This window comes from Ictalurus punctatus, chromosome 10 (genome assembly GCF_001660625.3).
Source record: "Ictalurus punctatus breed USDA103 chromosome 10, Coco_2.0, whole genome shotgun sequence".
Classification (NCBI taxonomy): domain Eukaryota; kingdom Metazoa; phylum Chordata; class Actinopteri; order Siluriformes; family Ictaluridae; genus Ictalurus; species Ictalurus punctatus.
Window position 1 is genome coordinate 19,206,768 of NC_030425.2, and position 23,812 is coordinate 19,230,579.

A 23,812-nucleotide genomic window follows, 5' to 3' on the forward strand; every position below is an offset into this window, starting at 1 on the left:
ACAGAGATCACAGTTGGATAATAGAGAGAGCCACATTAGATTAGTAATGTTGCAATATATTAAACTTTATAATTTGACAGTTGAAAAATGAACAAAAGCTCTCAATGTAGCAGAGAATCTTTCAAGAGGTTTAGTTTGTGATTAAAAAAAATTGTGTAGAAAAACAGCAGAACATGCTGCACCTCAGATAACAGTGTATGTGTGTGAGTGTGTGTGTGTGTGCATGTGAGCATGTAAACAGCACACAGGAAAAGACAGCAGACGCAAACCGTCTCTCTCATTCCGTGTCTCATCTCAGCACCATGTTCCAGCTGCTGAAGAAGCGTCTGGTTTTCTTGATCTTCTATCTGTGCTGTGTTCCAGGTAAGTCTCTCTCTCTTACATACACACATACACACACATACACACACACACACACACACACACACACACACACACACACACACACACACACACACATTTCACTTGAATTATATATGTAATTCACTCGTTATCACCTGTTTAACTTTGTGTGTGGATTCACTCTGACTTCTTTAGTTCAATTAAACATCCAACTGTAGGAAAATTCAGCGTTTAAACTGTGAGCGTGTGTAGAATATTGTGTAATTGTATAGTGTGTGTGTGTGTGTCTCTCTGTATGTATGTATGTATGTATTTATATGTGTGTGGTGCTTTACTTTCCTTTTGTTCATGGAAACTGTAAAAGAGTGACAGTGTGCTGGATCGTCGCTAACACAACGTTTAGCTTTTTATTCACGCTGTAAAACTTAATTTTATCTTTCACCTTTAATCATTAAAGTATACTGTATATATAACACTACTGTAAACACACACACACAATCATGTATGATTATGTAGTAACACAATATTAAACTACAGAAATACACAGAAAAAATGTGTGTGTAATTATAGTAAAATAGTAATAAAATAATAATAATAATAATAATAATAATAATGAGTTTATGATTATAGACAGTGTGTGTGTACAGAGAATGTTTGTTTGTCGGGAGTATGTGATTATAATTAGTGTGTGATTATAATAAACGTGGAATTGTAGGGAGTGTGTGATTATAATAAATGTGTGATGGTAGGGTGTGTGTGATTATAACAAATATATGATTACAGTGAGTGTGATTATATTGAGTGTATGCCTATAGTGTGATTATGATTATAGTGAATATATGATTATAGTGAGTGTTGTGGTTATAATGAATGTGTGCTAATAGAGTGCATGTGATTTTAATGAACGTGTGATTATAGTGAGTGTGTGAATATGAGTGTGTGATTATAGAGAATGTGTGATTGTAATGAATGTGTGATTACACTGAGTGTGCCATTATAGGGAGTGTGTGATAATAGCAAGTGTGTGCTTATAATGAATGTGTGATTATAGTGAGTTTGTGATTATAGGGAATGTGTGATTATAGAAAGTGTGATTATAATGAATGGCTGATTGTAGGGATTGCATAATTATATGGTGTGTGTGATTATAGAAAGTATAGAAACCCGGAGCGGCTGTGGCTCAGGTGGTAGGTCCACTAATTGTCCACTAATTGTAGGGTTGGCGGTTCGATTCCCGGCCCACATGACTCCACATACCAAAGTGTCCTTGGGCAAGACACTGAACCCCAAGTTGCTCCTGATGGCAAGTTAGCACCTTGAATGGCAGCTCTGCTCAAATTAGTGTGTGAGTGTGTGTGTGTGTGTGTGTGTGTGAATGGCTGAATGAGACACAGTGTAAAAGCACTTTGGATGAAAGAGCTATATAAGTGCAGACCATTTAGTGAGTGTGTGATTATACTGATTGTGACTGATGAACTCTTCAGGCTGTACTCAGAAGCAATAAGAGAAAGCTGTGTCAGGGAATAACAACATTAAAAGAGAGCTGTATTTACACACTGACAAAATTCAGATAAATAAATGCTAGCAAGCAAGAGATGAAGACAAGCAGCAGGATGTGAGTAGGATGTCAGAGTGAAACATCAAAACTAAAGTGTGTGTCTGTGTGTGTGTGTGTGTGTGTGTCAGTGTGCTGTGATGTTAAACATGTGAGTGGAACAGCAGGACAGAATCTCACAGTGGCATTCACGATGAAGAGCACAAATTTTACCAACAGGCAGATGAACATTTACCGTGACAACACAAAGATTCACGTGTTCAACAAATCCAATGGACCCTGCTTTTCATGGGGAAACTACACACTGTCCAAGATCTGCATCACCCATCCGTCCCAAAACCCGATCAATCTGATCTTCACATATCTCCTAGACGGTGGAGTGTATCACCTTGCTGTGTTCATGCCAGACTTCACTTTTGAAGAAAGCAACAAAGTGAACTTGACTGTACTCCCATCTAATTACACAACAACAAACATCACAGGTATACACACACACACACACACACACACACACACACACACACACACACACACACACACACACAAAGTGATTGTCCAGAGGCAGAATGGTGGCATAAATAAACATCCTCCAAACATTAAAGGTTACCAAAACACTCTATGCCCATGAACCCCCTCAGATTTGGCTGCTGCATTCATATCTTAGCAATAGTTAATAGTTGACAAAGGCTATCCTAATAATATTATTTACATAAGCTTCAAATGAGAGACACATCACGGTCTTTGACTAACTCCATCCGGAGTTAATATGTCAGAAAGCTTACTTCTAGCTTCCTGTGTTACTAGGAGAAGTACTTCTGCCTTGTAGCATCACATCCAGAGTCCAATATTTTTTACGCATTCCTCATCTTTATTTGTGATTAAACAACATACACCACATATATTGGACAAGCAAACATTTGATCATCTTTGAAACAGTGCCTATTAATAAAGTTATTATACTTGAACAAAACCATGAGGAAAATTAGCTTTTTCAATCATGTATTCAACAGAAATATCAATAGATAGATATTCTTCTGCGGAAAAACTAAGTACACCCTTGGCCTCAGAAGCATAAATGGCTTCTTGTAAGCATTTTGTCTCTGACAGTCTGTTGACTGCTCTTTCATGCAATATTCATTCAGTTGCTAGATGTTTGCAGGTTTTCTTGCATGTACTGCCTGTTTCAAATTCCCCCACAACATTTCAATGGGAATCAAATCCAGGCTTTGACTAGGCCATTCCATAACCCTCCATTTCTTCTTTTTGAGCCATTCCTTGATGGATTTGTTAGTGTGCTTAGGATCATTATCCTGTTGAAAGGTCTACTTCCAGTTCAAATTCAAAGCAACCCCAAACTATAAAATGTCCACCATCGTACTTCACAGTCGGTATGAGGTGCTTCTCCTGAAAAGCTGTCTTTGGTCTGCAGCAAACATGTCTGCTGTTACTGGGGCCAAAGAACGCTAGCTTTGATTTGTCTGTCCAGAGCAGATTATTCCAAAAGGCCTGGTCTTTGCCTATATGCTCATTGGCAAACTGTAGTCTTGCAAAGGCTTTTTCCTGGCACACCTCCCATGCACGTCAAATTTGTGCAAAATCAATTTGAAAGCAACAATTGCAAGATCCTGTGATTACATTGGGGGGGCAGGGGGCTGTTGACTTCTTTTTGCATCAGATGGTCTGCTCTTGGGCTGAATTTGCTGGGACGGCCAGTCCTGGATAAATTGGCAGTTGTTTGAAAACTACATTTGTACATTATTTTCCTTAAAGTGGAATGATGTATTTCAAATAATTTGGAGATCTGCTTAAATTCCTTGCCAGACTCATTGGTATCCACAACATTTTTCTGAAGGCCTTATAGAACTCATGACGGCATGATGACACCACACACCTCAATAACAAAGGGAACATCAGACACTAGATATGAGAGAGGTATAAATAAGATGGGTTCCACCTGCACTCCCTAAGCAGGTTCTAATCACTGGTACCCAATCTTGAACACCTGATTCTAATTATATAGATTTGAAGGTGTGATGAATGTAGGGGTGTACTTACTTTTTCCGTGTGACTAATCTGTTGTTTTTGTCAGTGTAATGTAAATGTGAAAATTCCTACGAAATGTCAATTTTATTTGTCATTTGATATCACCTTGTGTATCACTTTTATTAATAGGCACTGGTTCAAAGAGGATCAAATGTTTGCTTGTCGAAATGTGTCAACAATGCCAACAATTTCCATCTTCCATCCAATGTATTTTTTCACGTGACTGTATATACAGGGTGTCCCAAATATTTTTTGATATGTTTGCCAGCACCACGTCGGTTGTGCCTTCTTCAATGGATGTTCATGGACGTCCTCTTCTCAGTTGGTCCTCAACACTCCCAGTCTTTTTGACTGTGTTATTTGAATGTGTTATTAAGTTTGGCAGCAGTGTCGTGTGTGATGTCTTTTCCTGTTAAAGTCCATTGCAGCCTTGCAACTCCCAATCCAGCCATGAGAATGATTTTAATGTTTTTTTTTGTCAAAGGCATTCTTAAAGGCTATCAGAAAATTTATTTATAAATTAAATCTGAAAAATTTTGGAGGACATTTTGTTTAAAATTGTTACTTTTCCCGTGTATGGAGACTTTTGGAACACCCTATATACATATATATATATATATATATATATATATATATATATATATATATATATATATATATAGAGAGAGAGAGAGAGAGAGAGAGAGAGAGAGAGAGAGAGAGAGAGAGAGAGAACAGAGCAAGGCAGACAGACAGATGTGTAGCTGAATGTGGTGCTGACAGTGTTTATTTTCATTTACAGCTGCCTCATTCAATAACACATCCTTCCAGCTGGACCAATCAGACAAAACGTCCAGGATGTTGATGTTTATTCCGGTGCTGGTTGTAGTCGTGATGTTGGTGATTGTTCTGCTCGGCTCGTTTTACTGGAGCTACAGGAGAAAAACAGGTACAGAGCATCATTTTTACAAATAATTTTACTTAGCGGTAGCGTATATAGAGAAATGAACATTTGGATTAGAACAGAGCCTTGTGGAACACCAAACTTTACATTTGGATGCATAGAAAAGTCAACATTTACATCTACAATCTGATAACGATCAGTCAAATAACACCTCAACCAGGAAAGAGCCTTTTTGTTAACTCCAATACCATTTTCTAGTCTAGATAAAAGAATATTATGAGCCACACTGAGATTAAGCAACACAAGTAAGGACCCCTGATAGGAGCCCAGCATTTGGTCATTTAGTACTTTAACAAGCATAAGGTAGAGTATGTTATAAAACACAGTGTAGTGTGTGTAAAAGAATATAATGAAGAGTATGTTATGTAATATAGTGTACAGCATGTTACAGAATATACAGTCCCCTCCAAAAGTATTGGAATAGACTATTCTTTTGTCTTTGCTATACACTGAAGCCATTTGGGTTTGAGATCAAATTTCTGACATTAGATCAAAATTTCAGGTTTCATTTATTGATACATCAAGTTGTGTTAAAATCTTCCACTTTTTTCCATAGTGAAATATAATGTAGAATGTGTTATAGAACATAGTGTGGAGAGTGTTACATAATATAGTGAAGAGTGTGTTATAGAATATAGTGTAGAATGTGTTACATAATATAGTGAAGAATGTGTTATAGAACATAAAGAGCGTGATATAGAATATAGTGTAGAGCATGTTATAGAACATTGTGTAGAGTGTGTTACAGTACATAGTGTAGCACATGTTATAAAATATTGTGTAGCGCATATTATAGAATATAGTATAGAGTGTGTTAGAGAATATAGTGCAGAGCATGTTAGAAAATATAGTTTAGAGTGTGTTATAGAACATAGTGTGGAATGTGTTATGGAATATAGTGTAGCGCATGATATAGAATTTAGTGAAGTGTATTATGAAATATAGTGAAGAGTGTGTTATAGTACATAGTGTGAAATGTAGTACAGAATATATTTGATAGTGTGTCATAGTGTAGAATGCGTTATGGAATATAGTGTAGAGTGTGTTACGGAATATAGTGAAGAGTTATAGAATATAGTGTAGAGTTATAGAATATAGTGTAGAGTGTGTTATAGAATATAGTGTAGAGTTATAGAATATAGTGTAGAGTGTGTTATAGAATATAGTGTAGAGTTATAGAATATAGTGTAGCGTGTGTTATAGAATATAGTGCAGAGTGTGTTATAGAATATAGTGTAGAGTGTGTTATAGAATATAGTGTAGAGTTATAGAATATAGTGTAGAGTGTGTTATAGAATATAGTGTAGAGTTATAGAATATAGTGTAGCGTGTGTTATAGAATATAGTGCAGAGTGTGTTATAGAATATAGTGTAGAGTGTGTTATAGAATATAGTGTAGAGTTATAGAATATAGTGTAGAGTGTGTTATAGAATATAGTGTAGAGTTATAGAATATAGTGTAGCACGTGTTATAGAATATAGTGTAGATTTATAGAATATAGTGTAGCGTGTGTTATAGAATATAGTGCAGAGTGTGTTATAGAATATAGTGTAGAGTGTGTTATAGAATATAGTGTAGAGTTATAGAATATAGTGTAGCGCATGTTATAGAATATAGTGTAGAGTTATAGAATATAGTGTAGAGTGTGTTATAGAATATAGTGTAGAGTTATAGAATATAGTGTAGCGCATGTTATAGAATATAGTGTAGAGCTATAGAATATAGTGTAGCACATGTTATAGAATATAGTGTAGAGTTATAGAATATAGTGTAGCGTGTGTTCTAGAATATAGTGTAGAGCATGTTATAGAATATATTGTAGAGCGTGTTATAGAATATAGTGTAGAGTTATAGAATACAGTTTAGCGCATGTTATAGAATATAGTGTAGGGTGTGTTATAGAAAATAGTGTAGAGTGTGTTATATTATATAGTGTAGAGTGTGTTATAGAATATAGAGTACAGTTATAGAATACAGTGTAGAGTGTGTTATAGAATATAGTGTAGAGCGTGTTATAGAATATAGTGTAGAGTTATAGAATATAGTGTAGAGCATGTTACAGAATATAGTGTAGAACATGTTATAGAATATAGTGTAGAGTTATAGAATATACTGTAGAGCATGTTACAGAATATAGTGTAGAGCGTGTTATAGAATATAGTGTAGAGTTATAGAATATAGTGTAGAGCATGTTACAGAATATAGTGTAGAACGTGTTATAGAATATAGTGTAGAGTTATAGAATATACTGTAGAGCATGTTACAGAATATAGTGTAGAGCGTGCTATGGAATATAGTGTAGAGTGTGTTATAGAACATAGTGTGGAATGTCTTATGGAATATATTGTGGAATGTGTTATAACAGAAATAAAAGATAAAGATGAATAAATGATGTGAGGAAACAGTATACGTTGCTTACTGAAACTTGTTGTCATGGTAACATGTTTGTGGTTGTGTGGTTGCATTCACACACACAGGAAATGGAGACGGCGTGTATGAGACAGCATTTTGTTATGCAGAAATAACAGTCAAATTTTTAAAAAGTGGGAGTGAGAAGTGTTAAAGTGTTAAAATGTGAAATGTATTTACAGACAAAACTCCAGCTGTGAACTCCACATCAACACCACAGGTAAGAGAGTGAAGTTCAATCACCTGTCACACTCAATATCCTCACCATAATCATTCAATCATTCATTCATCAAATGTGTGTGTGTGTGTGTGTGTGTGTGTGTGTGTATGTGTGTGTGTGTGTGTGTGTGTGTGTGTGTACAGGCGATTCCTGATGTTACTTGTGTTGATTACTGTGTTCTGGACCTTCCGAACCGAGCCGGAGAGAAAGTGAGGAGCACAGAGGAGCGAGTGGAGTACTCCCCCATCGTGTTTCCTCCAAGAAAAACTACCTCACAAGACAATGAGATAAAATCAACAACACAACAAAACAAGATAAAAATGACAAAACAGCAGCGCAAGCAGAGAGAAACAGACAAAGTGTCTGAAAATCCAAAAACATCAAAACCTAAACATCACAAATGTAAAAATAACTCACATCTAGTCACATCCTGTCAAGTCCAAAATGCCCAAGTGTGATCCATTCCATGGGCATTTTTAAGAAATTATTATCATCAGTTTGCAAATAATTACACATTTTATGCTCAAAATGTCTCTTCAGGTGCTCTGTATTTAACACATCAATTATTACAGTTTCTTTTCATATCAGCCTGCAAGAGGAAACAATCACTCCCTTATTCCTGTAGCGCTGATAATGTGTCCTCATCCACTTCCCCTCGTCCACATCCATTCAAAACCTGCCAAAACTTCATAGAGCGTCTGCGAAAATGCATAGAGCGTAAGGGTGAACATGCTGTAAATAATAATAACTTTTCGCACACCCTGTATTCTACAACCTGTACATATCGGGGTGATGAGATACACCAATAATCTGAAATCTTTATATCATTCGTTTTATTCTGTTCCTGTGTATTTCCCCTGTACTGTCCACCAACAGTCTGATAAGAGCTGTTATTTTACTTCATATAGGGTGCGTCTCAATCAGCGTCCTAGTTCAGTAGTCAGGGCACTGATCAGGGAGTCAGCCATTTTAAGGGCTGTCTCAGTTGCAGAATCCTTCCAGTGCACTGTCATATTTACTCCCTTAAAAAATCCCACAATGCACCACAAAAACCAAGGAGCATCAATGCTTACTGTGTTCCCTTACTGGATATTACATCATGCTTTCTGAAGCCCCTGAGCTCAAAAAAAATAAAATGCGGGCCGAACCCTCAGCCAGCTTCATCTACAAATGTAAGTAGCTTGTTATCGTTGTTGTAGCTCTCAAATGATTACTTACATTAGCAATTTATAACTTTATTTGACGTTCTATATATGGTCTGTTTGAGTCTAATGGCTTCTGTTTAATGATGTAAATCCACTAAAATAAATAAATCCACTAGCTAATGTACGATCCTGTTTGGAGTACCGTGACAGAAATGTGTGTGATTAAGCTAATAAACTTATATGACAAATAAATCTTTGGGTGATGTTTTAGAAAGTGAGTACATAATTGTGTTGCTGGAAATTGAGTTGTCAGAGTCCCAATGTGTAGTGAACCAGCCTCCATTACCAGTGCCCGTACTCATAAACGTGATATACTGACCTAGGGAGCTAGTTAGCAGATCAAGACATAGGGATAACGAATACATTTATTTACATTTATTCATTTAGCAGACGCTTTTATCCAAAGCGACTTACAAATGAGAAAATACAAGCAAAATGAACGAGTATGTAGACTCAAGACTCAAGACTTCAGGAACAAAACTTACCCAGAATGCTTTGCTGAACTTGATTGATTGGGATGTTACCCACTTTTGAATGGTTAAGGGAAGTGGACAAGGGCATGTTACAAATTGACTGAAACACAAGGAGGAGTTTGGTGTGAAAATACAAAGAGAAAGTTTGCGTGTTATTGGGAGAAACAGTCGCTGTTGAACTACACCACAAAATACAAGAATACATCAGAAGAGACAAGTGTGTGTGTGTGTGTGTGTGTGTGTGTGTGTGTGTGTGTGTGTGTGTGTGTGTGTGTGTGTGTGTGTGTGTTGCAGTGCAATTTGCCAGTGGTACTTGAGTGACAACCACATACACCATAGTGTGAAATCCCCCTCATCATAAGTGTTCTTCTGTACCTGTGCATATAATGACCTAAAATGATGATATATGAAAGATATTAATATGTAAAATATGCAAATATGTATATAGTTAGCATATACATTTGAGACACTAGTATAATGACATCACAGTAAATAAAGTGTTATATATCTGGGCTAGAGTGTGATGATCTGCCAGTGTGGAAATTACTGTAAATCTGTAATAACGAAATCTATCTCAGAATAAACCTCAAAATAAATCAAACGTGTCTCAACACTCTGACTTTGTGTTACATGCTAAAGCTGGCTGTATATTCTCATCAAGTGTGTGTGAAGGTTTATTGTACATTTAGCTCATGAAGAGGACACACTCCTATTTTATCTTCATATGATTATGTCGAGAAACTTTATCATTATTATGACCCAATAAACATTTTTTTCCCCTTTGTATGCTGATAAAAGGTTTTTATAGCATTTTATAGCAAAACAATTTTATATGTTTTAATATGTGATAATGAGATTTACTGTATATTGTTACTGTACAATAAATTGTTCTCACTGACATTTATATAAAGAGCATATAATAAACACTATAGTGAAATATTTCCTATACCATCAGTCTAATGTGGTTTTTTTTGTAATGTGTTGATTTGAATGTAACTAATCAAGTTGTTTGACTGAACACGTACTCAGCGATGTACACAACCTGTGTGTGTAGGTGTGTGCGTCTGTGTGTGCATGTGTGTGTGTGTGTGTGGGGGGGGGGGGTTGTTTGTGTTTTAATTACTCCTCACCGCTTCATCTCAGTGAACACGGATGTAAACTGAACTCTGACATTTATTATTTATTAATACACCATGCTGATGTTTGCTGAATTCTGGATTCTGATTGGTCAGAAGGTGTTGCTTAATTTTCTATAATAGCAGCTCTGACAATAGTTTCCATCCATCCATCCATCTGCTATACCTCTTATCCGACAGATTCGTGGGGAACCTGGAGCCTATCCCAGGGAGCATGGGGCACAAGGCGGGGTAATACATCAATACATCACAGGGCACATTAACATGAACATTCACACACCCATTCATACACTACAGACACTTTGGATATGCCAGTCAGCCTACCATGCATGTCTTTGGACTGGTGGAGGAAACCCCCATTGCACAGGGAGAACATGCAAACTCCGCACACAAAGGGCCGGAGGTATGAGGCGAATGTGCTAACCACTAAGCCACTGTGCGCCCACTCTGACAGCTGCAGTGCATCTGCAAATTACAGGTCTACATTACTGCACTCGTTCTAGTACTGCATATTCTCATATCTATAGTAACAGATCATCACAGGGGCTTGTACTTCGGACTCTCCACATAAATGGATTAAGAACATGTGTAAATGTTGCTATGGTGAAGTTTTCAGTAAGGAGATGTTGATTTAACCTTTATGGAAAGAGTCTCCAGTATCAGCTCTTTGCAAAAATTAGACGTAAAGCTTTAAGTAAAACTTTAAGTTTTCCAAGATCTTCAGGACTGAGGAGTTTATGCTTTGCGGCTTTTCTGTAATATGACAAACCACATTTTCTTGTTTGTTTGTTTTTTCTTTATTTCAAGAGAGAGAGAGAAAAGAGAGGATGATGAGAGGACGACTGCTTATAGCTGATATAACATACACGAGAACAGGAACTAACCGACACTGTTTCACCAACATTTCACCAACATTAATTGTAACTACTGTATAAATGGATAAAAAGTATGATGTATTATTCTTTAATAATATAAAATATAAAAATTGTCATTGTTGTCAAATCACTGTGGTATAAGAGGACTAAAACATGCTGGTAGGTGGATTTACAAAGATAAATCACCCCTAGGTCAGAGAAGTGTCATGTTGATGCTTATGCTATATGTGTAATGTTAATTTTCATATATATATATATATATATATATATATATATATATATATATATATATATATATATATATATATATATATATATATATATATACACACACACACACACACACATATATATAAACATTGTTGAGAAAAAATCTGTATCAGAGTTTAGCTGGACATGTGAAAGTGTGTGAAGTGAGTGGACCGGTCCCAGACTCCATCCCATATTCAGTCACATGTCCTCAGTTTGAGCTCTAAAGCATATTTTTAAAAATACCAAAACTTTATATCAGTGAGAGCGATCATTTTAGACAAACACTTACAGTGATGGGGTTTTGTTTTACTCTTTACTCAGACTGTGCTTTAACACAGTGGTTTATTGTGTGTGTGTGTGTGTGTGTGTGTGTGTGTGTGTGTGTGTGTGTGTGTGTGTGTGTGTGTGTGTGTGTGTGTGTGTATGTTTGTTAATTCACTTGCAGAAGAAATGATGAACTTTCACATAGCTTCACTCAGTAGCATATAGCAGATGTGAGGAAACATAGGGGAGTGTGTGTGTGTGTGTGTGTGTGTGTGTGTGTGTGTGTGTGTGTGTGTATTTGTTAATTCACTTGCAGAAGAAGTGATGAACTTTCACATAGCTTCACTCAGGTGTGTGTGTGTGTGTGTGCATGTTTAACAGTGAGGATGATGAAGCAGACACCAACAGAAGAGCATAAACACTAAGCGTTTCATAAACATCTTAACTGATTCCCTGTAAAATACGCTAGCCCCATTAAGTCACGTGACCTTATTTCTTTAACTCCAGTTGTCATGACAAGTTGGGATAAATTTTCAAAAATCCAACTGAAATTAATCCATTGTCTTGACTACTTGTGACTACCTTTGAGTTGAAACAAAGGTTATCTTCCTTTTTAAGGCAGCAGGTGAACTACTGTTTCTAAGCTTAACCAACCTGAAACGTCTTACAGCGTTTAATTTCTTCATTTAAAAGAATGAATGTAGTTTTATTACATGTTTTTGAGCTCTTAAATACTCTGTCCTCATTTTTCAGGTCAGAGTCAATGATGAGTTTTAAAATGAGGACACACTTTACCACCTAAAGACAATTGTGCCAGTAAACATTCAGATTGCTCACATTTGCAGTTCATCACCGTGTGTGTGTGTGTGTGTGTTTATGAGAGAGAGAAGGGGGGGTGCAGAATCAGGTGGGTGGATGGTGCAGTGTGGTATTTGGTGAGAAGGTTTAGATAATTGAATTAAACACGGTTTTATTTGTATAGTGCTTTTAACACTCAAAGTGTGACGGTCAAGAGTTTCTCTTCTGGTCAAATATAATTTTCACTAAAAATGTTTTTGCTCAGTGTTTCATTTTTGTTTTTTGTTTTTTTTTTGTTTTTTTGTAATTATCTGAGTTTGGTTTAGTACTGTGTTGTATTTATTACTTTTCATCACTTGACTATTTAAGTCCTGTATGTTAGTTGTTTACCTTCACTTTCATGGCTTTAAATAATCACTAGTTATGTGTGAAGCAATGAAAGGTGAAAAGACAATTTTGTTTACGGTAATTGTATAATGTGGTCTTCTACTCTGGCACTGTTACGGTTAAACTGTTGCACAGAAATCACCTGAATTCGTGTCTGTACTTAATGGTTAATCTGATCCAGAAAGATTTCCTGTAATGATTACAAACTCAGCTTCTGTAGATTTCGAATTATTATTGACGTGAAATGTGTTTTCCGTATCACCGTCTACAAGGACATCTCCAATCACTCTCACAGAGTTGCACAGCATTAAAGATATTACACCTTCAGAAATCCGACATCATTTCAGCTAGAGTGAAAAATAAAATTAAATGACATAATAAATGTGAGTCGAGTTGACTTCCGAGCTTCAGCTCGAAGAGTCGACTCGCTCATTGAGCCCACAATAATGAGAACCTGATGCTATAATCTGATCATTTCAGGGTGCATTTGAAAATAATAATAATAATAATAATAATAATAATAATAATAATAATAATAATAATAATAATGATGATAATAATAATAACAATAATAATAATAATAATAATAATAATAATAATAATAATAATAATAATAATAATAATAATAATAATAAAAGGTTTCATACTGCTTTAAGAAAAATGTTTTTTTTTATTTCTAAATGACCTGTTTCATGTTTATGTTGCTCGATTAAAGCTTTCACTGTGGTATGTGTCTTAACCAGAAAGATTTTCTGATGTAATTTTACTAATAAGAGAATATTGAGAATAAACTGAAAGCCTGATGTTCCACAGTGCATTGAGTGAAATGAAGGAATCAGGACAAAAACAGAAACTTATTCAGAATATAATACATTAATTTTTTTTTTTTTTTTTACATTCACATTACTGTATATATATGTATATATAGGTCATAACCCCATCTATAACACACACATGATTTATAAATACTTATAAACTGTGAGTGTGTTTGAGGGAAACTGAGGAGAGTACAGTTCAGTGTAGGAAAAATCCGATTTCTCATCATTCCACTTTTAGAAAAAAATCAAACAGGTCTGATAGAGAGGAGAAAGCTTTTCCACTCAGCCCACAAAAAACCACAGAACAGCTACTTCAGCGTTTCCATATCACTCTCTATCAGTGTTGTGTGTGTGTGTGTGTGTGTGTGTGTATGTTTCCTCTCTGCCTTGTGGTTAATTGCACACACACATACACACACACACACACACACACACACACACACAAGGTGTTTGGTCTTTTTCTGGCACGGATTATTAAATTGCTGATGTTCCTCTTTGTCCACAGGAACAATGTGTGTGTGTGTGTGTGTGTGTGTGTGTGTGTGTGTGTGTGTGTGTGTGTGTGTGTGTGTGTGTGTGTGTGTGTGTGTGTAAAATGCCTCATCAACAACTTTAGATTTGATTAATGTGTGAATTAGTCACACTACATGTCCTGCCCCTACTCTAGTAAACTGCCATTTCCTTGCCCTCATTTGCATATTAGAACCTGATTAGGTCTTATACATGATTTTTATATTTAAGTTACATTTGCTTTTTTTTGTCTTTGACATTTACTTAGATATTTACAATGAAACTGGCTTTAAAATGAAATAAAAAATACAAGAATAATGTTTTTTAATGTTCATTAATTCCTCGCAGTGTATTTCATGTGTAAAAGTTGTAAACACACACACTCGCCGCTTTCAGAGATGGAACTTTTTCCGAGTGAAAAATGAGGAATGGCTCTGATTGTGTATGATTACTTTTTACTGCACTGCTTGTTAGAACATTTTGGTGAGATCTCCACAGTCAACTATTCATAATAAATTTTCTGTAATTTACAACTTTATAAATCTTTATAAATGTTACGTTATTCTTTTTATTAAACTGGACAGTCACACAGAGGATGTGGTGTACTTCAGTAGCATGCGGTGTGTGTGTGTGTGTGTGCGTGCGTGTGTGCGTGCGTGTGTGCGTGCGTGCGTGCGTGTGTGCGCGTGTGTATCCATTGTTTCTGATTAAGGCTGATTATTTATGCCTGAGTGTAGTGAAGGTAGCACATATGTCAAGTCTATGAGTTTTATTATAAACTCCACTTTTGGACCACATATGCTAACACAGCAGTGAAAATAAGATCACACTGCAGCAAGTGGGGAATTATATCTTGTTGAAAACGTGTGTTATGTTGTGTACTGTACACCCAAATTAGTCTTTCTGAGCATTTTTGTAACATAATCACTGCTGTTCAGAAACTGAAATTTAGTTATATTAGCCAGCCAGATCAGTGACTATATATATGACTGGACCAACAAGAGCCATTGACTCCCATTGTGCAGTTTTGAAGCCATTTTTGGTCAAAACAGAGCTCTGTTGGTGGCGAGATTAAAAAAGGAGATATGGGCTAACCTTAACAAGCTACCTCGAGTGTTTGCTTAGGTCACACAGCCAATAAATTAGCTGGAAACTTAGTTGTTATGATATTTCGCCACAAAATTGGGCTTTGTTTTCCTGATTTGGTCCAAATTTATCCCAAGATGGATGTCTATTTTGGACCACATATAACCCTAATACAGCAATGAAAATAAGATTACATTGCAGCAAGTGTTTTGTAATTATATCTCAATTAAAAGGTATGTTGTGCTGTATACTGCACACCCAAATTAGTCTTTCTGAGCCTTTTTGAACATAATCACTACTGTTCAAAAACTGAAATATATTTATATGAATATAAAAATGTTGAAAATATGGCATACAATTAACTTGACGTCACTGTTCTATAATATAAAATGTATCTATGAGAATGTTTTGTTTTTTTGTTTTTTTCCTGCTGCTTCATGACATACATGCTCACACACAACCACAGGATATGAATTTCAGGTGATAGAAGTACAGCAAACCGGAGTGGCTTGTTTTGACGGACTGGTCACTCAGAATTTAAAAGTCAAAATAGTTGCAGGGCGAAGTGGAGGAGGAGAAGGGTGGGGTTGTGGAAAAAGGCAGACAGAAGTACCGAGAGTTTCAGAGACACAATGGGTAATTTATTTAGAATGTAATGTATTAATTCCAAAGTTACAGCCTGTTTAGTATGAAATTCCCTCTTGTCAATAAATGCTTTATCGGTACTTTTTGTCTATTGTCTTATTTTGAGAGTAATTATGAATATAATATGATGATATAATAATATAATGAATATTATATATAATCATGAATTCATGGTTGAAATTAGGTTGAATTCAAGTCGTTGAAACAGCCTAAAAAAGACATCTTTTCACCTTTCACATTTCAAACAGATTTAGACTTAGAAGGACATCTTTTTTATAGATGTCTCTTCACCTTTCACGTCTCAACCTAATCTTAATGTTGTTGAGACATCTGGCAAAGTTGTCTTCTCAGCGTCTTTTCAACAAGTTTTTGCTGGTGGGATGGCTTTGCTACAGAATTGACAAGAACTTTAGGTCCATGTTGGAAAGCGTGGGCATGTTCTACAGGCTCTATTGTCCTAAACTTCTGATCACCTCATCAACTACACCATTTTAATTATCATGAAATAACTCCTATAATTTATCATAAGGGAAAATACTGGGGTGATAAAGGTCAGCTAAATGTACAAAAATAACAGAACACTATTCCTGAAAATAATTTGTGGAGCTGTAGCTTTAAATGTAAGTTTGGGTCCATTCCCATTCACTAACATGGTAATGGGCGGGGTTATAAATTGTATTGCAGCAGATGCAGAGACATTTTGGCTTCAATTATGATGTACATCCATACATACAGTCATTGGAGCTGATTAAAAAAAACACACACACACAACATTGTCTCAGAATATGGAGTTAAAAACAATACTGTTCATAAGGAAAGTTGTGACCTGTGACTTTTGAGAGTAGTACAGGTAACTGAAAGTTAGCACCCAGGTGTTTCAGTCAGATTCGATGAAATGGAGCAGTTTAAGGGGCATAACAGAGTGTGTATTCACTCTAAAAAGTGAGTTTGGCTTCATCTGGCATTTGCATATTAATATAATGTCCACTGTACTACAATATATGTACATGTTTCTATTTAATGAGTTTAACATAAACCTGCCATTATTTACCTATTTACTTTTAGTTGAACTAAGATATTTCATATAAGTGGAAATTCTGCTCTTAATTTAAATACATTGATCTATGAATGACTTTTTTCAGATTGTTCAGGGAATATTGCAGCTCACAGAAGAATGCTGTATTCAAACTGCACCAATTCCAGTCATACCCAACAAACAAAGGAATGACTGAGGAGAGATTTGTCACGGCACAGTGACAGAGAATTTAAAATTGTGAATTCAGTCCAAGTAAAAATGGCATGATAGTAGATAAGCTGGTGTTTAGAATGATGGAATTCTCTGAGCTCTGTCTAGAAGATTCCCAGCCTTCTACAGCTACAGCCTACAAAAACAGTGTGAGACGCTGGGTAACATGGAAGGGTGCACATTATTGCAGATGACATGCTTATAGCTGCTTCATCATACCAGGACCATGTTAACATCTCACACAAAGTGATGGAGAGTAAGAAAGCAGTAAATGTTCCAATTAAGAGAAGATCCAATTCAAGCTGGAAACAGTGAAACACATGTGGCACATCATCATACCTGAGTGGGTGAAACCAGATGACACCAAGGTCAAAGAGATTAAGGACATTACACCCTGGAGGACAGGCAAAGCACTGTGTCAAGGGTGAACCCTTGTGCCACATGCTCCCTGGGATGGGCTCCAGGTTCCCCACAACCCAGTAGGATAAGCGGTATAGAAAATGGATGGATGGATGGATGGATGGATGGATGGACAGGCAAAGCTCAAAGCAATTACTGCTTGACATGAACCCAGTACATTCCCAAAAAAAGTCCTACTTAGGCAACTACTTAAGAAGGACACTATGTGGCAGTGTTTTGCTCAGCATGGTGTAGTGCTGAATAATCTGAAGGATGAGCTCTCCAAGCTCCATCTATCCATACATTTTCTGTACTGCTTATCTTACACAGGTTGCAGGGAGCCTGGAGCATATCCCAGGCAACATGGGATACGATGCATGGGACATCCTGGACAGGGTCCAGCCCATTGCAGGGCACAATCGCACATTCATTCACACATCCATTCATACACCCAATCATACACCATGGACAATTTAGAGATGCCAAATAGCCTATAAGGCATGTCTTTGGACTGGAGAGGAAACCAGGGTACTCGGAAAAAACCCCCGAAGCATGTGGAGAACATGAAAGCGCACACTGGATTAAGGCGGGAATCAAGACCCCAACAACGGAGTTGAGAGACAAACATGCTGACCACTAAGCCACTGTGAGAGAACCTCTCATAGCGCACGAGGTTCCAGAGCTGCCATGGATGAAATTAGGAGTGGATATATTGTGGACATTTTTACCGCTTTCTGGTAGATTAATAGATGAAATATCCAGATGTCCTTAACTTACCAGATAAGACAGCTCATGCAGTGATTCAGAAGATAAAGTCTGTGTTCCCCAGACAAGGAATCCTGAAAGAACTCATGGGTTATCATATTTCTTTTTCCAGTGATGAAATGAGGAAATCCAACCTGAGATATCATCAGTCCAGTGGACCTGCTGGTCAAACAATAAAGATGTGAAACATTCTCTTAAGAAAGCACTGCAGTCAGGTACAGACCCACATTTTGCTTTTTGTTGTTGTTTGTTTTTGTTTATCCAATTACAGTGACTATATTATAGACACAAATTAGGAGCTTAGTTCAGTCTCTTTGCTAAATTAAGGATACGGAAAATTTATAAAGAAATTATTTGAGATAGGCCTATAATATTGTGCAGTGTGGTTACTTTGTGATGCTGCTGTATTTCTGCCCATAGCAATACTGAGTTCATGTGGAGTGTTCAAGTGAGAAACACAATTCTGTCAAGGACATACAAGAAAAGGTATCATTATTTTGATTTGTGATAGACAGCTAATTCATTAAGGAGCATGATGTCACAAACAGGATTTGTAAAATGAAGACTATACCAGTGTAAATTTGATTATAAACGCAGACGTTCACATTTCATTTGGATATTAATAACCTCCCTCCTGTAACAGGGTTTTAGACTGATGGGACCTAGGTCCCTGACCTAGTGAACTAGCAAGAGGAAGTGTTTTTCATACAGCCTACAAAGTATTAAAAGAAGTAATAAAATAAGAACATCTACCAAATGTAAAATAAATGTGATTAAAAGAACAAAAAACAAAAACATGAAGCTGCAGTGACTCTCAGTGTCCTGTAGGTGGCAGAAGAGCTTTTCACTTTAGTTTTCGGTTTTGTTTCTAATCGTGTGTGTGTGTGTGTGTGTGTGTGTCGCCTCGGATAAGCAAGCCGAAAAGGAAAGCAAAATTTAAACTCCAGGGAAATAATCGTGTAAAATAGAAACCAAACTGTTTAATTTAATGGTGTTTTATTTGCATTTCAGACGTGATGATGTCACACTGTGTGATGGCCAAAATGACAAAAGTACTGAAACACACTTAGGCATAGACCTTCCTGTATTTGTTTGTTTGTTGTTTGGTTTGTTTGTTTGTTTGTTTGTTTGTTTGTTTCTCCGGGTGTTGCGGGACATCTGATAAACTAACTGAGAAAATAAGTTTTTGAGGGAAGTGTTAGTACGTGTGAGGAAGTGCTAATAATTGTGCATTACTGCATTTTGCAGTACCTGGAACACTGAATGGGTGTGTCTGGCTGATGGGTGTGTCAAGACCTTTTCACATGAGTTTCACTTCTACTTTTTGCATAAGTTTTGGTTTCTTGCGCACCAAAATGATTTCATATGACCTCTAGAACATGTCCAGGCTATAAAAATGACAATTCAAAGTACTGTTATATGTGTGTGTGTAGGGGGGGGGGGGGGGGGGTTGTGGGTGCCCCCCCCACACACACACACACACACTGAAATATGAAGGATTTCCATTTTACAATGAAGAGGAACAAATACATCATTAAGAATAACAAGTAGAGTCTTACAAATTCAGTGAACTTAGTAATGAAATAATAATTAAAATAATGTATTAAATTATTATCAAATGTAATATAAAATGTTCAACTGATTTATAATTAAAGAAGATATGTATAGTATATTTATATTTCTGCTGACCTTTTATGTTAAACGTCATAGTTTAAGTTTGGTGTGTGTGTGTGTGTGTGTGTGTGTGTGTGTGTGTGTGTGTGTGTGTGTGTGTGTGATGTAATTCTAAGTTAAGTTTCTGTTTCCTTTCACCAGAAAGCAACTAGTATAAATGCAGCAGGGAGGCAGTGACAGGTTGAGACAGAGAGAGAGAGAGACAGAGACAGACAGAGTGAAACAGAGAGAGCGATGGAGGACCAAGAGTGGATGAATGTGTTTAGAACGAGAGCAGAAGATCTACAGGATGAGTGGACGCTCTACATGGACGACTCCATCCAGCCAAAAAATGCAGAACCAGGGTTCTATGAGTACCTCAGAGGATCATTCGCTCAGTAAGACATTGTAATGGTATTCATGGTTAGAGTAAGTAAGTGTATATATTTTATTACAGCAGTTAGGGTGGAGTTAGAGATGAGATTCGGGGTGAAACTAGCATTTGTAGATTTCCTTACAACTTCATTTATATTCAATCTTGTTTGAATTGGAATCGGTTATGATCTGGTGAATTAGTTTATTATTACGTGCTGCTTATTCATCTGCTAAACATATGTGCTGTCCACTTAAAGGAACTTTCCTAAACACAGTATATGTGTTGTTGAGTTGTTGGGTACGAAACATTCAGTCAGTCATAAGAACAATGAAACTTTCCAATTTTGCTCTTAAATACAACGATCAAACAGCAATGAGGAACAGACAAACTTACTTAAAGAATAAAGTGAACATACTGAGCAGTACCTGTTCATGTATAAATTACTGAAGGCGGAGGCTGGAGTTGTGGAGCTGATCTCAGTGCAGCTTAGTGTTTATAAAGTGTTTGTGTCCCTCAGTAATTTTAGCATCATAATCATGAATCATAATCTGTTTATATTAAATCACATGTTTGCTTCTCCTCATCGCCACCTTATGTACCTTCTCTCCTTTTCTACCTTATCCCCTCTCACACACCTGCCCCAAACTCACCTGTCCCCTCTCACACACCTGCCCCCTATCACCTGTCCCCTCTCACTCACCTGCCCAATCTCAACTGCCCTCTCTCACACACCTGCCCCATCTCATCTGTCCCCTCTCACACACATTCCCCCTCTCACCTGCCCCAACTCACACACCTGCCCCATCTCACCTGTCCCCTTGCACTCACCTGCCCCATCTCAACTGTCCTCTCTCACACACCAGCCCCCTCTCACCTACCCTTTCTCACGCAACTGTTCCCTCTCACACACCTTCTCCCTCTCACTTGCCTTCTCATACACCTCAGCAGCCCTCTCTCACCTTTAATCTCTCTGTTCTGTAGGTTCCGGTGTTCTAAGTGTGGTCGTTCATGGCCCTCTAAGCGAGTGATCGTGGTGTTTCATTTCTCACTTAATGCGGCGAGTGGGCGTGGCTCTGTAAAGGTGCGCCGCTTTAAGCAGGAGTGTAAACGCTGCAATGCTCCCCAGAAGGAGAAGCCCAAATTTGGCAAAGAAAACATTGATGTGATGGTGGAGAAACTGATAGAGAAGATTAAATTCAGGTGCTACAAGGAGAATGTGGGAGAATCAAGCCGACCTTCACACTTTACCGGTAAAGTGAATGGACCACATGAAAGTGCACACTGTGAAGCCTGTCAACTGGGGATCTGCCAACAGGGCACATGAACCACACAACTGCCCCAGCTGGGTGTCAGTGCTAGCTACTTCTGTACAGGGTAATGCACTGAAACCTCCAAACACACCCCCACCCTAACACCACCCCAAAATACCCCCTCCCAATTGTTTAATTTCAAGAGTGTGCAATGTATGTTTATTTAATTAATTATGTGCTTAATAAATATTATTTTAACACAAATGTACAAATATTATATTTAAGGGTGTTCAATTCATCCAAATGTATTGGAAGAAATAAAGAAATAAAGAAATAAAGAAAGTGTGCTTTACTTACAAATCCCATTTCCAGAAAAGTTGGGATATTATCTTAAATGCAATAAAAACAAAAATCTGTGATTTGTGAAGTCTCTTGAAACTTTAATGAACTGACAAAAGCACAAAGAAAAGATATTCAATGTTTTCACTGACCAACTTAATTGTATTTCATAAATATAAACAAATTTAGAATTTGATGTCTGCAACACACTCAAAATAAAGTTGGGACAGAGGCACATGAAGACTGAAAAGTTTATAGAATATTTAAGTAACACCTTTTTGGAGGATTCCACAATAATCAGGTTCACTGGTAACAGGAGAGGGTATCAAGATTGGGCATAAAAGGAGCATCCACCAAAAGCTCAGTCTTTGCAAGCAGGGATGGGTCATGGCTCACTACTTTGTGCCAAATTTCGTGAGAGAATTGTCAATCAGTTCAAAAACAACATTGCTCGACACAAGATTGCAAAGAATTTAGGTCTTTAGGTCACCATCTACAGTGCATAAAATTGTGAAAAGATTCAGGGAAGCTGGAGAAATCTCATTGCTTAAAGGGTAAGACCGGAAACCACTGTTGAATGTGCATGACCTTCGAGCCCTCATGTGGCATTGCCTGAGAAATCATCATGCTACTGTGGTAAACATTGGCTCGGTAGTACTTTGTAAAATCATTGTCACTTGTGCATCCAGAAATGCAACCTAAAACTCTATTGCACAAGGAGGAAACAACACATCAACTCGATGCAGAAACACCACCGAGTTCTCTGAGCCTGAGCTCATCTCAGATGGACTGAAAGGCAGTGGAGATGTGTGCTGTGGTCAGATGAGTCCACGTTTCAGCTTGTTTTCAGGAAAAATGGACATCAAGTTCTCCGTGCCAAAGATGAAAAAGACCAACCAGACTGTTATCAGCAAAAGGTGCAAAAGACAGAATCTGTGATGGTATGGGGTGCATCAGTGCCCACAGTATGGGTGACTTACATATGTGTGAAGGTACCATTGATGCGGAGGCATATATTGGGATTTTAGAGAGACATATGCTGCCATCAAAGCAATGTCTTTTCATGGTTTTTTCAGGAAGTTCATGGTTATTTCAGCAGGACAATGCCAGGCCTCATTCTGGCCTCGTTCCCATCTGCCCCACTCAAAGACATGCCCATCTGTCCCACTCAAAGACATGCCCATCTGTCCCACTCAAAGACATGCCCATCTGTCCTACTCAAAGACATGCCCATCTGCCCCACTCAAAGACATGTCCATCTTCCCCACTCAAAGACATGTCCATCTGCCCCACTGAAAGACATGCACATCTGTCCTACTCAAAGACATTCCCCTCTGTCACACTCAGACACTCAGACATCTACCACCATAAAGACATCCTTCTGTCCCTCGATTTTCATAGAGTTAATTAAAGGTGTGAGAAAAACAAGATGAATAACACATTGATACAGACGGCATAAACACATACGCTGACTGATCATCGGAGGTGTTCAATAACACACATATAAATGCAGGAACACACACTGTCTGCTTTAACCTTTTGCAGTGCATCATGGGAAAAGTCAGACTTCTGCTCTCGCTGGCTTTTCTCCTTACATCAGGTAATAATGCATTTATTTCTGAAAATATTATGAAAATTTGTATTCATTCTTAAACATTTATATACTAATAGTTAATTATCTAGTGATTTCAAATTGGTTAGTTAATGTGCATTTATCAAAAATACTTTATTGTGGTACTATCCACATTCTTAAAAGTAGTTTATCTTACGTAGTTTTGGCTTATTGACTTTATAATTACATGTAAAACTTTCTTAGCATTTC

The 23,812-nt window shown here is 37.2% G+C and overlaps 2 protein-coding genes across 3 annotated transcripts; both read left to right on the plus strand.

Annotated features, from left to right (window-relative positions):
• The first annotated feature begins 270 nt into the window (after positions 1-270).
• On the plus strand, positions 271-10,110 carry LOC108270544 (uncharacterized). Its single transcript, XM_017477354.3, has 5 exons — positions 271-363; positions 2,029-2,379; positions 4,722-4,868; positions 7,476-7,513; positions 7,657-10,110. Exons 1-5 carry the CDS (start codon positions 303-305, stop codon positions 7,969-7,971), a joined length of 912 nt encoding a protein of 303 aa, XP_017332843.1. The 5' UTR covers positions 271-302; the 3' UTR covers positions 7,972-10,110.
• A 10,097-nt stretch (positions 10,111-20,207) lies between these two features.
• LOC108270925 (receptor-transporting protein 3) lies at positions 20,208-22,003 on the plus strand. Of its 2 annotated transcripts, none has more exons than XM_017477946.3 (2): positions 20,208-20,423; positions 21,265-22,003. In XM_017477946.3, exons 1-2 carry the CDS (start codon positions 20,303-20,305, stop codon positions 21,723-21,725), a joined length of 582 nt encoding a protein of 193 aa, XP_017333435.2. In that variant the 5' UTR covers positions 20,208-20,302; the 3' UTR covers positions 21,726-22,003. The 2 variants fall into 2 exon arrangements, with proteins under 2 accessions (XP_017333435.2, XP_017333436.1); XM_017477947.3 differs by having other exon boundaries at positions 20,211-20,423; positions 21,383-21,915.
• Positions 22,004-23,812: the final 1,809 nt, after the last annotated feature.

Excerpts from the sequence above, each read along its gene's own strand:
- LOC108270544 (XM_017477354.3), top strand. The coding sequence starts at position 303 with ATGTTCCAGCTGCTGAAGAAGCGTCTGGTTTTCTTGATCTTCTATCTG. Across the intron at positions 364-2,028 it reads CTATCTGTGCTGTGTTCCAG|TGTGCTGTGATGTTAAACAT; the intron begins GTAAGTCTCTCT and ends TGTGTGTGTCAG. Across the intron at positions 4,869-7,475 it reads GAGCTACAGGAGAAAAACAG|ACAAAACTCCAGCTGTGAAC; the intron begins GTACAGAGCATC and ends ATGTATTTACAG.
- LOC108270925 (XM_017477946.3), top strand. The coding sequence starts at position 20,303 with ATGTGTTTAGAACGAGAGCAGAAGATCTACAGGATGAGTGGACGCTCT. Across the intron at positions 20,424-21,264 it reads CTCAGAGGATCATTCGCTCA|CCCCCTCTCACCTACCCTTT; the intron begins GTAAGACATTGT and ends CTCACACACCAG.